The sequence below is a fragment of the Harpia harpyja genome, chromosome 13, assembly GCF_026419915.1.
Source record: "Harpia harpyja isolate bHarHar1 chromosome 13, bHarHar1 primary haplotype, whole genome shotgun sequence".
NCBI lineage: Eukaryota > Metazoa > Chordata > Aves > Accipitriformes > Accipitridae > Harpia > Harpia harpyja.
Window position 1 is genome coordinate 28,583,200 of NC_068952.1, and position 16,215 is coordinate 28,599,414.

Genomic DNA, 16,215 nt, shown 5'->3' on the forward strand with positions numbered 1-16,215 from the left:
AAGGAAGGCAGGCGGGTAAATCTAAGTCTAACCACGTTAGGAAATGTCACCAGGTATTTTTCTTCCTCTATTTTTTTTTTTTTTTAAATCCTTTCCTGTGAAGTAAAAAATAAATTTCTGCAGGTAAAAAAAGTTTTCCCTCCATTCAGGATTCCTTGCCGTCTGGCTAATGAAGTTACTTAAATGAATAAAGCCTGAGATGTCCATAAGCACAAATATACTGAAGCATGTGCCTAAGCATGAATATACAGAAGTTTCTAATCTGGTAGCGTCTCCCCCCCCCCCCCCCCCCCCCCCCCCCCCGCCCCCCAAATTTGCTTTTCATAGTCATGCTTCTACTTTTCACTTTATTTTCCCTTAGTGCCCTGGCTGAGGTTGCTACAGGAAAGAGAGTGGTGCATATCCCATACAGGGACTTGGTCCTGACGAAACTCCTGCAGTCTCCTCAGGGGGGAAACAGCAGGACCATCATGGTAAATTGATTCTTGAATTTATAAACCCGCTTTGCCCATTGAAATAGAATTGTGCGGCTCTGACATTGGTGAAAGTGAGTGTAGTTTAAAAGTTAAGCTTGCTTCCTGTGCAACATAAAGGTGAGAACCCTTCTGCTGGTCAAAAGTTTCTAGCCACTACTAAACGCGTTACTCAAATGGAGAGCACTTCTGTTTTCAGAACAGAAATGTGGCTGGCACAAGATATATATCTCTGTCTACGTTAGAGATACAACCTCTGTTTCTTCTGAAAGAGTTTTCTGCATATCTGTAAAAATTTATCGAAATATAGGTAAATGTAGCTATAAAACTCAGAAGCACCTGTTTTATATAAAACCCGTGTTCATTACCTAAAACTAGGCAGTATTATGAAACAAGTCCTTTTTTCCCTGAATTCTGAGATTATCATTTGTGCTGTGCACCAGAGGTTGCATTCCTAAATGACATGAAACTCCCCTAGGTTCTTCCTTGTCTCAGGTGAACTAACTGTATGCTCCAGCATCTTTGAAGAGGTATGTTTTTTTAAAGGAAGTGCAATTAAATGAAAGATGGAAGAATATGAACAGAAATGTGCACATGGGAAAAGGTTGACTGTAAATGCTGATACTCTCAAAACAGCTTACCTGGGTTTCTTCAAATGCTAACTTGTATAATTCATCGAAGATGTTTTGAACAAATTGAAGGACAGATTCTTCGATTGCTACTTGTACAAATACCATCAAAGTGGTTTTGCGCCTTTTTTTTTTTTTGCGTTGGCGCTAGCACTAAGGCAGAGTTAGCAGGATTCGAGCGCCTTCAGTATTAATTTTTGCAAAAGCCACCTCTGTCTTCTCATCTTTCTTTCTTTCTTTCTGTCTCATTTCTCTTCTGGCACAAGCGTTAGAAAGAGTTAATTTATGGCCAGATTGCTAAGACACCTGGGTTCTCCTTTTATATTTGAGGACTTAATGGTCTATCTTTCCACGTTAATCCCTATCTGGTTTTTGGTAGTGTTTAAAACTATTTTAAAAACCCTCCTTCAAAATCTAATGTCAGTTAATACTTTTCAGATGCTTAGAGATTGCGGCCGTTGAGTCCAGCAGACATCTGTTACGAAGAAACTTTGTCAACCTTGTGATATGCTGAAAGGTACACTTTCATAAGTTTTCCCTTTCTGGTCTTGGTGCACATTGCGGTCAGGACAGCTCAGAAGGAAGAAAGGGTGAATCTGTCCATAGGCAGGGGTGGCACATTAAGAGCTTATTCTTTACCCTTATTAACGAACGGCATATGTTTTTACAACTAAGTTGTACGACAGAGGTAACACTATTTCCTGAGAATTCCAGGTCTCCCTCATACGTGTGACTTAATTGAGCTTCTTTCCTCCCCTTTCTCTCCCAGTAACACAGCGCCTCTAAAACTAAGCTGTAGTTTGGGGTCCCACAGCCCAACCATGGTTGAAACGTAGAACATAGAAGTGATGCCTGCTGCCAGGCATTTGTCGTCTCTGCTTCCCAATCCCAGATCCCAGCGATAGTGCCACACAGAGCTATTCCTTCCTGCCCAGGAGCAGCTTGCTTTCCTGGCCACTTTCCCAGTCTGTCAGCTCCTTCTGGAGGAGAAGGTTCCCTCTCTGCTCCCCTTTGCTCTCCTCCTGCGCTTCCTGGGCCTCAGGACTGAAAACCGCTCTCTTTGCAGTTCTTTCAGTCAGGCTTTTGCTGGGACTCCAGCACTAATGCCTTCTTATTCCCTCTCCCATAAAAAGAGGTCAGGCACTTACACCCCAGTCCGTTATCCCAAAGCGGATGATGACTCAGTGACCTTGTAGCCACAGCAGCCTGGCTGTTAGCAGGTGTCAGGAGCAGGATATTTAATGTCTCCAGCAGCAGTTCAGTCCTGCAGAGAGCTGAACTGCTTTCATGTGCCGATATGAACGCAGACCAACAAACTCCCCATGCCTGAGCCAGCTCCGTGCAGGGGCAGCTGGAGTTGTGTCCTGCCTGCCTACCTGCCGTACCCACACTTACAGTGGGTGAGGTCTGGTTTTGAAGTATCCCATCCCGTACTGCCCCACATACTAGAGGCACAGCGGCTATGGCTACATTGCTGCAAGTTAGGGTTAGCTGGAGAAGAGAAGGGTTTTCGTGGGCTGGCAGGGGCAAAACGAAACCAGGCTGTGATTGCTGGTAGCGGTACAAGAGAGGGCATCAGATGTTTCCACCGAAGGAGCAAAGTGGCTGTCGCGTCCCAAAGTTGGAGCGACTCAGGTTCGTGGATTTCCTTTGTCAGAATTAAGGTGAAACGACACCAGGGGAGTTCAAACAACAGTCAACATTTATTCAACCTAGCTAACCTTGCCCAAGTACACGTGAACTTATCAATATGAACCTTGCAACATGTCATTAAGCCGCTGTTTGAGAAAAGAGGGGAGGTGTAGAAAAAGAAATGGAAGAAGAAACATGAAATGTATCAGAAGGAGAGCCCTCCCATTGAGTCACGAGGTTCAGAGCGGACCCCCTTGCTTTCTGGACTCCTTCTCAAAGAGGAGCCCAGGGGCGGCTAGACCCACTCCTAGTCTCAGACTTGGTCAACGGTTTATGTTTAAAAGGATGAGGTGTAGGGACTGTGAAAAAGAGAGAAGGAAAAGAGGGAGAGAGAGAAAGAGAGAAAGAAAGAAAGAGAGAAGGAAAGGGTTTCACCAGTCCTGGGTCCAGCGTTGGTCCAGCCAGCGTAGAGATCCAGTTCCGGAGGGCGCGCGCTGAGGACCCGTTCTCCCTTCTTTTATAGCGTGTTAGTCGATGGTCTCGACATGCGCAGTCCTGTTCCCGGGGTTCTCTGGAATCGGTCGGAGAGCTTTCGGGGGGGGGGGTCATCGCAGAGTTGCCTCTCTTTTTCTGCTGGCATGACCGCTTAAGATAGAAGCACAGTCCCATCCTCCGTGGGGCCTCCTCCTCCAGGCGCATATGCTGTGCTCCTTCTCCTGGTCACTTAAGATAAGGAATTGCGGCTTTGGAGAAGCGCGGTCCCACCCTCCGGGGGGCCCTCTCCTCCGGCCACATTATCCTGTTCACAAAACTCCAGCATTTTTACAGAGGCCGTTTTCTCCACCAAAGTTCTTTAACAAATGTTTGAGACATTGAATTTGTCAGACCGTCACAGTGGCTGTGAGACTTTTTCGCTTGTGAAGTTCCAGAGCTACATGGGATATTTCTGAACAGGGAAAAGAATAAAACAAAACAAAACAAAAAGTCACGTTTGATTGGAAATGTTGTCGTTTGCTGGGATTGTCTGGGTAACAGCTTCTTTTTTGTCTTTTATGTATTTTCATATTTAAAAGGACAAAACGGGTCAGGAACAAAGCAGTGGTAAGTGCAAGTCCCAGTGAGAAGCTTCTAAGAGAACCGCAGGCTGAAAATAACAAACTGTTGTCCAGACTGCCTGGGCTCGGGAGCACAGGGCGACCAATAGCCAATGGAACACGTATGTATTTCAGCATAAATACAGCTATGAATAGCAAGTAGATTTTGACTTCCCAAAACATTATCAGGAGGCATTTTTGGTAATCTGTAACACTGAAGAAGTATGGTGGGAATGGAGCTGAGGAGGATTCGCCGGGGCTGGCTCCTGTGCACGCTCTGGGCACCGTGTTTTGTTGATCCCCCCCTTCTGGTTAGAAGAGGACAAGGAAGATGGCAGCTTTCATTTCCAGTTCAGGATGCTGACAGCAGCAACAAACATCTCGGCTGTTCAGCAGCGGGGTGGGTTTCTGTCCCCACGTGCCACACGGTCCCCAGGAGGTTTGGGTTGGAAGGGCTTGCTCTGCAAGAGGCCAAACCGCCTCCCACTGCGTGGCTTCCTCGCTGCTGGTCCCTCGTCTCTCACGGGGTTTGATATTTTACACATAGGTACCCTGGTTAAAGCTGTCTTGCTGTTCACAAGAGGTGTGGTTTTTGCTGGCTGAGAACAAGCGGCGGATCTGGAGCACGCAGGCGACGTGGGAGTCCCGGCTGGAGGAAGCCCAGAAGAAGTGGGAGCACCAGCACGCTGCAGCGGCTCAGGCGTTTCCCAGTAATGGGCATCGCAGCCAGATACCTTAACCTCTGCTCTTCTGCTTCTGATGTTTTCCCCTTCTTGTCATCTTTAAGACTCGTTGCTCACACACTTCTCTGCCAGCAATGCCCCGACGAGACCCTCCAGGGGCTTTTCAGCCTGGGTAAACTGGCAATAACGTAGCCCTGGGTTAAGGGTCCACAATATAATAGCAAATCTCTCATGAGTTCAGATAACAGAATATTCTGTCTACTTCTAAGTACCTTACAGTTTCTAGGTTTCATTTTTTAGTTGTGAGAAATCATGACTGAAATAAAAGATGCCAGTGAATGTACCGAGCCATGTCAAAGCAGCTCAGGCTTGGGTCATTTCAAAGTCCTTGACAGGGAGAACCAGAGGTTTTCACTTTAAAACCAGTCATGAGATGAACACCCTAGAACTTGGGGCAGATGTGTTCTTTGCACTTTCTGAAAAACCAAAAAAACCCAACAAAAAACCCAAACCCCCAAACCCCAACATCCCCTCCCCCCTCTTTAGTTTTGGGCATATTTCTGAAAGCAACCAATGTTAACATGACTTATTTAGCCAGACAGAAGCATTTCAGCAGGAGGCTGTGGTGGTGTGTAAGAGCCAAGGAGTGCATGACGGGCTGCTCTGGGAAAGAAGGGGCCTGATGGTGACTTGATTAATAAGTCGTTCAAGGCACACCCTCATTGAAAGGCCATACGCTGCTCCCCTCCCAGTCGCTTTTCACGAACCATTTCGTTGCTTCAACATGGGTAACTGCCAAACAGAGGAGCTGGGAAATTGGCTCTCTGCATAGAGCGGCGATTGATCACGGGAAGAGGGCTGGGTTTAATGGGGAGAGCAGAGCTTTACAGGAATCCAGCGCGTTTTGTGGGGGGTCTCTTGATTTTTGCATGAAGCATGCATCACGCAGCAAAGTTGCTGACTTAAACAAAAGTGCTTGATTTCTTCCTGACTCGAGGTCTGGAGCATCTGCCAATAGAAGGAAGCGTGGAGTCAGTCTTTCAGCTCTAGCAATTGCTTGCTGATCGTCTTTGGTAAAACTAGGGGAAATTCAGGGGCTGAATTCTGTCGGGAATGCTGAACCCCGTGTAGGGTGTACGGCTAAACGTGGTAGTTCAAGTGCCGCCTTAGGCCCATCGGTCTGGATGATGGTATCAGTCTTGGCTGGCAGCTGTCACAGGTGTTTGGGCACACAGGACTGTATCCTGTTCTGCTGAGGACAGCTCCTCATCCACTTACTGCATCAGCTCGTTTTCCTGCATTGATTTGCCTGGGGTTTGCTTTTTTAAGAAGGTGAAATGAACTTAATCGGGCTTCTATTAGTTTTGTGTCTTCTCCCTAGCAAGCTGTTGGATATAGTTGTAGAGAAGTAATGGTGACAAGCCTTTGCTGGTGTGGTATTTTTTCACCTGTGTGGGGGAGAGAATACTTAAATTGGTAGGAGAGAGTCACCGAAAGCCTGGGCCTGTTGCACGTGTTGCCAACGTTTTTGCGGTTCAGCTTGTCAGGTTGCTGTTTGTCCAAGTACGTTTCAGAGCTGGATACTCAGAAGCCGTCTGGACGTGGTGCTGGGCAGGCTGCTCTAGGTGACCCTGCCTGAGCAGGGGGTTGGACCAGATGACCTCCAGTGATTCTGGAAGGCCGTCTTCTTCCAGAAGAGAACTTCTGGAAGTTCTCTTCCTTGTGATTCTGTGATTCTAGAATTTGTGCTGGGAGGGGCAAGCACCGGTGCGATGGCACACCGGTGTGGTATGCTGGAAATGTCAGCTGCTGTCTCCCTCTCTTAGGAAGGCTGCGTGGGTGTTCTGTACTGAGACACTTAGCACCTATGTCTGTCTGTCCAGGTACGCCAAGCAATGTAAAAAGAGCGTAAGTTCAGAAGGGACTTTAGGAACTTTTGCTAGCTTAGCCACGTTAGACAGGGGCTGCGACTCTTGAATGAAAGTATGGTCGTGTTAGAGAATAACCGTAGGAGGTGGCTGGGTAAACTGGCCCCAGTGTCAAATTCTGAGCTGTGTTGGTTTTGTTTGTGTTTTCATTTGAAGGGAAGTCAAATCTATGGTCTTAGCTGTTGGGGGTTGTTGGGATAGAGAGCTGAAATTCTTCCTTCTTCTCGCCTTCTGCTGTAGATTTGGGCTTGTGGAGCATCCGCACAAACTCTGCAAGAGAATCTGTAGGCTGCACTTGAGCGAAATAAGCCTGGTTGTGGAGTTCCGATACAGACCGTCTCTGTTATGCTAGTGGCTTTTTAGACTAGAACTTAGGCTTTGGAGTAAATGTAGGGTTGTTGCCTAAAGCACCGGGGCGGGGGGGTGTTTCCGCCTAAGTGGGAAAGAAATGACCCGGTGGTACTCACAAAATCACCTGCTAACTCACTCACTAAATCCTCTTTCGGCAGGAGTAAAATATGACAAAGTGCAAATTCACTGAACCCGACTACTAAGGTGCAGAAAGTGTCCTTTCCATCTACTGCTCCTCCAGCGCTTGTGAGTTGCCTCCTGCTTTTCTGGGGAAAATGTCATTGAACCAGTCATTAATAGTAATTCAGAAGATTCTGTCACTGTCATCTTTACCTGTTATTCAACAAAGTGGATGCTGTTTTTCTCAAAAGAACTTAGTTTTTCTTCCATTTCTTCTTCTTTGGCTTCTTCCCACTCTTTGTCCTGTTTCCTTGGAAAATGTGACCTGAATCGTGTCGCACACTGTTGTCCGTTCTCGGATCACCAGGTAGCACTTCCCTGAAATCGCTTTAGCTTCCACATCTGGCTGAATGAAAGAATGACGCCTGTCAGCTGCAGCCTTTCTCAGTGAGACAGTGAGTCTCTACGTGCACGAGGGAGTTAAAAGTTGACTGACTGTGTCTCGGGTGGTGTCCTTTCTAAAAGGAAAGGGTTCTTTAGCTCTCCTTGCAAACTGCGTGTGTAGTTTCACACGTGTATGAGCTAGCATAACGGCTTACTGCCACAAAATCGAGACGGACGAATTCCCTCTCCTTCTTCCCAATGCACTGTCCTGCCTCCTTCCTTGTGCCAGCTTTCATGCTTGCTAGTTCTCTCTGCAAGCCAGTTTAACTCTCTAAGCTGGTGGAAAACTATCTACTTTTCTGGGTTCGTTTCCCGTCTGCTTAGGCAGTTAACCTGGCTCGTAAAGTGCTCTAAAAAGTGCTCAAGTCAGTGCAAGGTAGGCCACAGGAATACAGCAGTAGAACAAAGGAGCAGATGGAGAGATGGGAGGCGGCAGCAAGGCCTCTCTTCTGGCGGCAGTGAAGGCAACGTGTTTTGTGAAACCGTATCTTCAGCTGCGACTGAGCGTATTTTTAGCTTTTTCTTCAGTAAGCCTGTAACATTGTTGGCCTTTGATTTTCCTGTACTACCGTCGGTCAGAACTGACATCGCAGAACTCTGACTTGGCTGTATGTGATTCCGCTTGAACATGTAATTTCTCAATTTTTTTTTTTTTTTTCCTGGGGATTTTTAATCCAGAAATCTGTCATCAGTCTATGACTTGTGGCATGTTCCTTTCTTTGGAAACAGTTCATGAGGTTTAGAGGTCATAAGTAGCAAGGGTGAAGAAGAATGGTAATTTTGGCAACTTGTACACAGACCACTTTGGTGTAGGATACAGCTGGGAGGTTGGATTCTGGCTTCCTCCTGAACATGGAGCAGGCCTGTGGCGTTTTACACTGATCTGTTTTCTACCAGACAGAAGGAGGAATGTGATCGTAGTTGTTGTTTTCAAAGAGAGCAGAAATGCAGTTAGTGTTGGATATCTCTCTTAAAGGAGAGGCTTCATGCCTTTAACCTAGTTCTATCTAACTATTTTCCCACTGTGTGGATTTGCCAGTAATCCTTGGTTTAACTTAGCAGAATGATGCAAGTAAAACATCTTAATAGCCAGGTCACTGTATATACGGTTCAGGCTTTATTATGGAGTTTATCTTCCTAGTTCCATATTGCCAAGCCAGATGTCTAGGAACAAAATGTTTCAAATGCCCATTGGCGTGCTGGAGGAAACCTGGGCATGGCTGATGGTCTAGCGTTTTCACGTGCTTTTATACGCAGTTAATAACTGCAGCGGAATTAAATTTAAAGTTCCATGAATGGTCCGGGCGTTGGAGTGTTACGTATTTGATGGTTCTTAGCGGTGGTATGGGACTGATAAGCACATTTGATGTGTGCTGTAGGCAGGAGTACACTGTGTCAAGGTGTGAGCTTTCCACCAGAGAAGAATTCTTTCTGATTTGGTGGGGAGTTTGGGGTGGTGAGTGGTTTGTTTTTAAACTCAACTCTCCCCAGTAGAGTATCTTAAAATTTGATGTGCAATTTGGCCACGTAACGTTCTGTGCTCTTGGCCTGTCCAGGTAGGCAGTGGCAAAGGCAGGGTGACGCAGGGTGACTCTTGTGAAATTTCTTCTCGTGATAATCTTCTCTGGTCATTCCTCCTTTCTTATTCAGCATCACGGTATTGCTGAAGGCACCTATCAAAAGAGTTGGACGTTGAAGGCCTTTGAAGGATGCTATTGACCAACCCAATAGATCTGTATTTGTGTTTGGTATTATGGGTTAGTCATAAAACATGTTGATTAAATCATTACAATTAAACTGAGCTGGAAGGCTGGTCAAATTGTGGGGCTTTTTACTCTCTGGAGCCCCTGGATGCAGTGCAAAAGTTCATCCCGCTGTCACTGTGAAAGGATGACAAGTACCAAAAAGCAAACGCGAGAAAACTACTGCAAATGAGTTGTCCCACTTGGGACTTGACCTGTGCTAGTTGTGAATGCTGGCAGGGTGGTCAGGCTGGCTGGCTGCAGCAGCAGCGTCCTGCAATACTGGCTTTGCCATCGGCAACCTTTTTTTCCAAAGGTTGACTTGCGCTTAGTGCGGGACCCTGGCTTACACTGCCTGTGTTTCACACACTCGTTGTTTTCATGCTGGCAGAAGGTACTGGAACATGTTCTCAGATAGAGCGCTTGTGACCTGAAATATAGTAGCTTCCAACGCCCAGGCTTTAGAGCGTAACCTTTCTCCACAGAAGTACAACTTGTATAAATGGTATTATTTATAAATGTTTCCCTTTAATAACTTTGTGTCGCTCCCAGAGTCTGGTCTTCAGAACTAGCTGTAACCTCCTATGCCATAAGGAAAATAGGTTATTAGTGCATGCTGGAAGAAGCAACCATAAAACTTTGTTTGCAGGAGAACATGTGGGCTACAGTTAATGCAATAGGCTTTGTGTGCCCATTGAAGTGGCTGGCTGTACTGGTTTGTGGCATAGGGTAAGGGTTCTGTTTGATGCCCGAGTTGGTCAGCATGTGTAACGCCCAGGAATAGTGAGCTACGTAGAATATCTTCCTTCTGAGACTCCGTGGAGAAAGCAGTGCTATTTGAAGAGATACTCGAACCTGTCTTGTCTTCCGGAGGCTTTTTCAATAACCCATAGAACTTGCAAAACGTAGTGAGCTAAAGTAGTTTGTATTTCCATGTGTGTGGAATATCTCTTACTTAGCCACCTATTCAATCTTGTAAGTCACTTGAGCTTTTAAGTTTTCCTCCCCAAAAATCTATCTATCTTGACATAGTGAAATGTGAACTGTCTGTGGAGCACCGATAGAGGTGTGGAAACTGGAAGGCCTCAAAGTTCTTGTAAAATACCACAGAGATGTGATAAGGACTGGCAATAGGAAGGAAAGGACTGGAATAAGGAATATGGGGATTTAAGTGTAGAAAAGAATCCGTGTTGTAAGGTGCTGTGTTATGTTCAGGTGATAAGTGTATGGAAAACTACTTTCCAACTGATGAGGTATGAAAGTCTGTATTGCTTGTCATGTGGAAACATCAACAGTACATTTTCTGGAAGAGTTTGAGAGTGAAGGTAGTTAAGAACTTAGTATTCCTTAAAGTTCAAAATAAACACACAAAAAGTGAACAAGACACAAATGATGCCTGAAATCTACTAGAAGACAATTGGCCATAAATAATGAAGTACAAAATCAAGAGCAAGGGCAAATGGAAACTCATACCTCTTACTGCAGCGCTAATTGAAATACGCTTTTTCTCGGATCGCATCTTACTACAGACTTACATGTCTGAGTAGACTTGAACTCGGTGTATTGGTTTTTTTCCCTGTTATTTACCTTATCAATACCCCTGTGTCACTTTTTGTTGGTGATCTCATAGGCATTAGAAAAGTAAAAGGATTCTCCTTTTGCTCTGCTGTGAGATCAAAAACTGTCCCGAGTGCCATTTTTTTAAGGAAAAGAGCTACAGGAGCTGTATAGGAGATTATTTGCGGCATACTGATGAAACTTCTGTCAATCTCAAAAACAGTTATGGCTGACATGAGTCTATTTTTGCATTTTTTTCTTTATTTACAGTGAAGAATGCGAGACCTATCGGCTCAGGTAACGAGCAGTCTGCTGCAGTTTCCAGAGGTGACTACTCAGGCACTTGGGCAAGATGAGATAACCCTAGGTTCTGTGCTGAGCGGGAAGTTTTCTGGAGGTGAGCATTCTCCTTTAAATTTGGTCTTGGTCTGAAGTTGTTATTGCCTGGAGGTTACCCGAAGCACAGGGTCACAGTATCGACTGTGTCAGGCTGGTGCTGTTAAGATGCATCAGGTTTCGAGAGAACAGGAAGGATGTTTTAACAATTAAAAATGCTAATATGAAAACCTTAGTATAGTTAAACTTTGAAATTACAGCAACCTTCACCAATCTTGTGCTATTAAAATAATTTACTTAAGCATGCTGAGTCAGCGGGCCTTCCTCAATGTCGTGGTCACTCAATTTTTAATTAAATAAAAGGCAGTTTTCAAAACAGTAATAGTGTTGTTTTGGGCCCTATTTATTTGTACCAGCTCAAGCTCTATGACCATCATAGCACCACATGCCGAACTAGTTCTTCTACAGCGTTACAGAGGCACCCCCCCCCCCAGCTTTTTCTTTTCCTAGTCTGAACACAAACAGCAAAGGAAGAGGATAACACTGTTAAGCGCTGCAGCCATATTTCCAACATATTTAATAGGGTGCAGATGAGTACCCAGGGAGAGTTGCTGAAAGTGGCTAAGCAGATTAGGTAGTTGACTTTCTAGGTGATCCGCAAGTAGAGCTAGCTGGGTGCCTATCTGGTTGTCTAGGCTTCTGTTAGACCAGGTAGAATGCATCTACCTGACTGAAAGTGCAGTAATTGAGTTAATACTTCCTCCGAGTTTGTTCAGTGAAACAAAATGTGTTAAATTCTTTCTGTCATCAGCCCGTGTAAAAGATTAGATTTACTCACGCGGTGCCCATTTTACGATAATTTCTTGCTGCCGTCCAAATCCCTGCCCCACGTAGGCGTGTGTCAAGTAAATGAATAAACTAGAAATGAATTGGTTTAGATTTGTTATCTTTGAAGTATGCTTTAAGACTCGTATTCCCGTATGTATTTAGACGATCTCTAGCCAAAACAAGCCGAATATGGGATGAAGACTCTAGATCAATATGTTGTCATCTTCATCCCAAACAGTCAAAATCCTTCAGTGCGGGAATGACAAGTAGAAATGCAAAATAATAAGGTTGTTAATATTAAGAGGTAGTGATGGAGGATTTCCATGGGTGATTTTAAATAATTGACCACAACTAGGTAAGTCGGTCTTCCCTTTTGGGTACTTTTATTGAAGGAAAGGGGCAGTGGCTGTGATTTTTCAGTTGTTTTCAATCTTGTATTGGAAATTTGCTTTAGTCAGCTTTCTTTTCTCTTACAGGGAGAAATGGTTTGGCATGGTTGGCGTGTGGTCCTCAACTGGAGGTAGTGAACTCTGTGACGGGAGAACGGCGCTCTGCTTACCGTTTCCGTGGAGTAAATAAACAGCCTCCCACCATTCTTGTGGTAAAGGACTTTTCCTGGCAGAAGAGAACGGGACTGCTGGTTGGGTTGGAAGAAGCAGAGGGAAGTGTTCTCTGTCTGTACGACCTTGGAATATCGAGAGTGGTTAAAGCAGTTGTTCTTCCAGGAAGGGTACGTACACTTTAATCGGAGGAGAGAAGCTTTTGCGTTGTCAGGTGCTGCATAATCCTGTTTCAGGAGAAGCTTTGGAGCGTCTCTTTGTAGGCGGTATTTTTTCTGTCTTGCATTAGTGCATCCTGTCACTTCAGAGTATCCAGTCAAGAGAGCCTTGGTGCAAACTCTTGGGCTTAACGGTACCGTTATCTTTTGAGCTTACTGATCGTAAAACAAGTTTTCTGGGTTTATGGTAGAGCACATAGTTACCTAATTCTCCACTGCCACAAAAAGGCATTGAGAACTATCTTTTTTTGGCCAGAGTGAAAAAGAAAAAAAGCTCCCGCCGTTCCCAGTGTCTGTAACGTACATTTCCTAAATGCTTGATTTCTATATATGTTAGAAATACCGTCTTTAAAATATCTGAAACTTCCATAGTTGTGCTGTAAATGACTTAGACACATTCCCCTGAATCTCAGACTAGCAAGCAGGTGGCTTTAGAGCAGAACAGATTTTTATGTTGACTTAGGATAGGAAAAAAGAGCCGTTAGGGAGTTACCTGGCAGACTGTTGAAAGATTGACTTTCAACCTGCAGTCCTTGAATCTCTGCTTATTGAATATTGTGTTTGTGTAGATGGGAGAGACTGGTGGAATGTTACTAATTTTTTCTGTCTTCTATAACCCAGGAACTCCAATGATGTAATGTCCCCTGGTCTCATTATCTTAATGTAAACAAGAATCAGTGCAAGTTAATAGAACATCAAGATTCACTATATTGTTTTTTTCTTGATATAACTGGAAACAATGCTTTGGTTTTAAGTCTTATGGTCCTGTATTTACTTTGTTGTTTCTGATGTGCTAATTCCGGCTTCACTTTTGAATGATTTCTGTTTAGCTTGTCAAACAGCTTAAATGCTAGCTTGCAGTTTTCCTGTAGGTAACTGCTATAGAACCCATAACGAATCACGGAGGAGCCAGCGTGAGCACTCGGCACCTACATCAGAGTCTGCGATGGCTCTTTGGAGTGGCAGCAGTGGCTACAGATGTTGGTCATCTACTTCTGGTGGACCTTTGTTTGGATTTCTCTTGCAATCAGAATGAAATACAAGCATTGGGTAAGCTTGCAGTTTTTAAACTTGAATTTGAGAGTAAGAAAACTTGTGTATAAACAATATGCATCCCACTTGGAAGAGACTAGTGTGCAGGCATTTCTGACTGCTGATTACAGATGGTGGTTTGACGTGGTATACTCCTGACCTGATTAAAAATGGGAGTGACTTAATACTCCTTCTAAAGTTATAAATGCCCCCCTGCCACCAAGATCCGTATGTCACTATGATTCTTGCCAGTGAGGTGTAGGAATTTTACCACGCGAGTCAGTGCAGCTGCCTGAGAGGAAGTTGTGTCAGAGGCGCCCTATTTCTTGGGAATGTTCTTCTGCTGCTGTTAATTGACTTGGGGCAAATTTTAGGCTTGCTTGTTAAAATAAATCCGACTTGTCAAAAATCGTGCATTTGGATGACTGAAATCTCTAATTTGCATATTCGGATTGCATACGCTGTTTTGGCTATTACAAGAGTGGCTTCAGGAGTTGGTGTCGCTCCAGACAGCTTCATCATGAGGCCCAAACGCGTGATTTATAGAGTTCAGGAAGAATTTGTCTACGAAGGTTACGCTTTTACCTGGTTTTAAAATACGAGTGAGAATACCTGTCCGATCAGAGAGTTCTTCTGTTCTTTGGAAACATACAAAAGAAGGCGTTGCATAAATGGGTATTTTGCCTGGGAAGGTAGAATTGGATGAGACGTGTTGTCACGTCAGTGTTCAAAATGCAGCCTAAATGGCCTAACACATTAATTCATGGCGTGGTTTTGTGTGTGTAGATCTAGAAGTTGTCACTAGAATTCCTGCTGAAGTTCCACAAAGAAGAGAAACTGTGACCAGAGAAGGGAGACATCTCTGCTTTCAACTACAAAATCCTTCAGGAACAGCAATATCGACCCTGTGCTACATAAGCAGAAGCAATCAGCTCGTTGTGGGTTTTTCAGATGGCTACCTGTCACTGTGGAATATGAAAACTTTGAAGAGGGAGTAAGTAGGCCTTTACACCTGGCCACACCTGGAGGTGCAGGGGTCTCAATTGTTTGCTTACGGAAGCCCGTTCATTAAAGAGAACCTTTTCAGGGACTGAAATTTTGGGTATAATCTTGGAATGTTTAGAAATCCTCTTCCAAAATAATTATTAAAAGTCATACATGGATTAAGTGGACCTCCTTCTCCCCAGTGGACTAGGATTCTTTTCCTTCTTGTGCCTGTGGCTCGAGGGATTGTGGAAAGCATGTTTCTTTGGGTTACGTCAAGCAGTTTAGGATGCGATAGAGCTGATTTTTATAAGATGCTTTGTCCGATCAGTAGCGTTCAGGGAAGCCAGGAAATGTGTGTATTTTGATGAACCAGATTTTAGGAATGATTTTTCAGAACCAGTTACTGCAATTAGAGCATACATTGAGAAGCTGAAGTATGTTAATAATGTGGTTTTGGTGATAATATTCTTTAAAGTGTCCAGGATGAAACTAGTGAGACATGAAAAATCAGTAGCTGATCTGTGCCTGAAAAGATATTCTTTCCTACATGTCAGCCTTGTCCAAAATAGGGGACTGACCCACTCCGAGGCAACGTTGCGTGTGAATGAAAATTTGCTTGGAACACTTGGAGATGAGGATAAGGGGCATGTAAATCTATAAGCAATAGAAAAATTAAGAGACGATTTTATATCTGCCGAAGGGCAATCACACGTGAAATATGTGACCAAATTCAGGTAGGGATTGGCTTAAGCAAACCTGCAGTGACTCTCCAGAAACTGTTGGATGCATAAATAGCCAGTGGAGGACTAATTGGGTGGCAAGAATAGATTGTGAAGGTACACGTAAGGTTCAGAAGTCTGGAGGAAAAATGCTTTACATAGCATCGGAGTAAAGAAATGAGAAAGTACTTGTGTTCGGCACTGTCTTAAATTTGTTCAGAAGATAGGCTGCATTTTAAGTTCAATATTGAAGTCGGCTGGAACAGGAGGAACAATCTTTTGCCTGGCAGCTGAAGTAATCATTTATGTTCTTCCTCCCCAGGCAGAGGAGGATATACACCCAGGTTATTGCATTTGATGGACAGTAATTTCGTCAGCTCTTGACTGTTGCATAAAAAGTAGTCGCTTCCCTGACTCACTTGTCTGAGATGGAAGTATGACCTTCTGTACTTTGAGGATAAGCATGGAAGGATAAGCTCTTTTCTCAGAAGATGCTTCTACCCTTCTACAAACAGTTAGGGCCCATCGTAGGCTCACCGTTTTGGTTTTTTTTTTCCTCTCTTTTCCCCTTTTCCTTTTTTTTTTTTTCATTTTTTCTTTCTTTTTTTTTTTTTCCCCAAACACGTAGGCACCACTCTCAGCTTGAAGGAGGAAGGATTCCTGTCTATGCTGTTACTTTTCAGGAGCCTGAGAATGATCCTCGCAATTGTTGCTACTTGTGGGCTGTTCAGTCTACACAAGAAAGGTGAATAAAAAGTTACTATAAGCCACTGAATGCATTTAAATTTTTTTGTATCTTTGTTCACATACAGTTGATACATGTATATTTGTTTTGTTTATGTAGCTGTGCAGGAGATTCTCTCAGGTATGGAAGGTGTTAAG

At 44.2% G+C, this 16,215-nt stretch overlaps 1 protein-coding gene and 1 long non-coding RNA gene across 2 annotated transcripts in view; both read left to right on the plus strand.

Annotated features, from left to right (window-relative positions):
* The first annotated feature begins 323 nt into the window (after positions 1-323).
* Positions 324-4,742, plus strand: LOC128150345 (uncharacterized). Its single transcript, XR_008238030.1, has 4 exons — positions 324-473; positions 1,549-1,619; positions 3,808-4,228; positions 4,376-4,742. It is a non-coding gene; the product is annotated as an uncharacterized LOC128150345 (long non-coding RNA).
* A 2,205-nt stretch (positions 4,743-6,947) lies between these two features.
* LOC128150343 (protein ELYS-like) overlaps positions 6,948-16,215 on the plus strand; it is a 39,303-nt gene continuing 30,035 nt past the window's right edge. The window contains exons 1-6 of the mRNA XM_052806460.1: positions 6,948-7,036; positions 10,924-11,050; positions 12,294-12,547; positions 13,468-13,645; positions 14,414-14,621; positions 15,962-16,078. Coding sequence (XP_052662420.1) covers positions 10,930-11,050; positions 12,294-12,547; positions 13,468-13,645; positions 14,414-14,621; positions 15,962-16,078 — 878 coding nt within the window. The 5' untranslated portion in view covers positions 6,948-7,036; positions 10,924-10,929. The remainder of the gene's footprint in view (positions 7,037-10,923; positions 11,051-12,293; positions 12,548-13,467; positions 13,646-14,413; positions 14,622-15,961; positions 16,079-16,215) is intronic.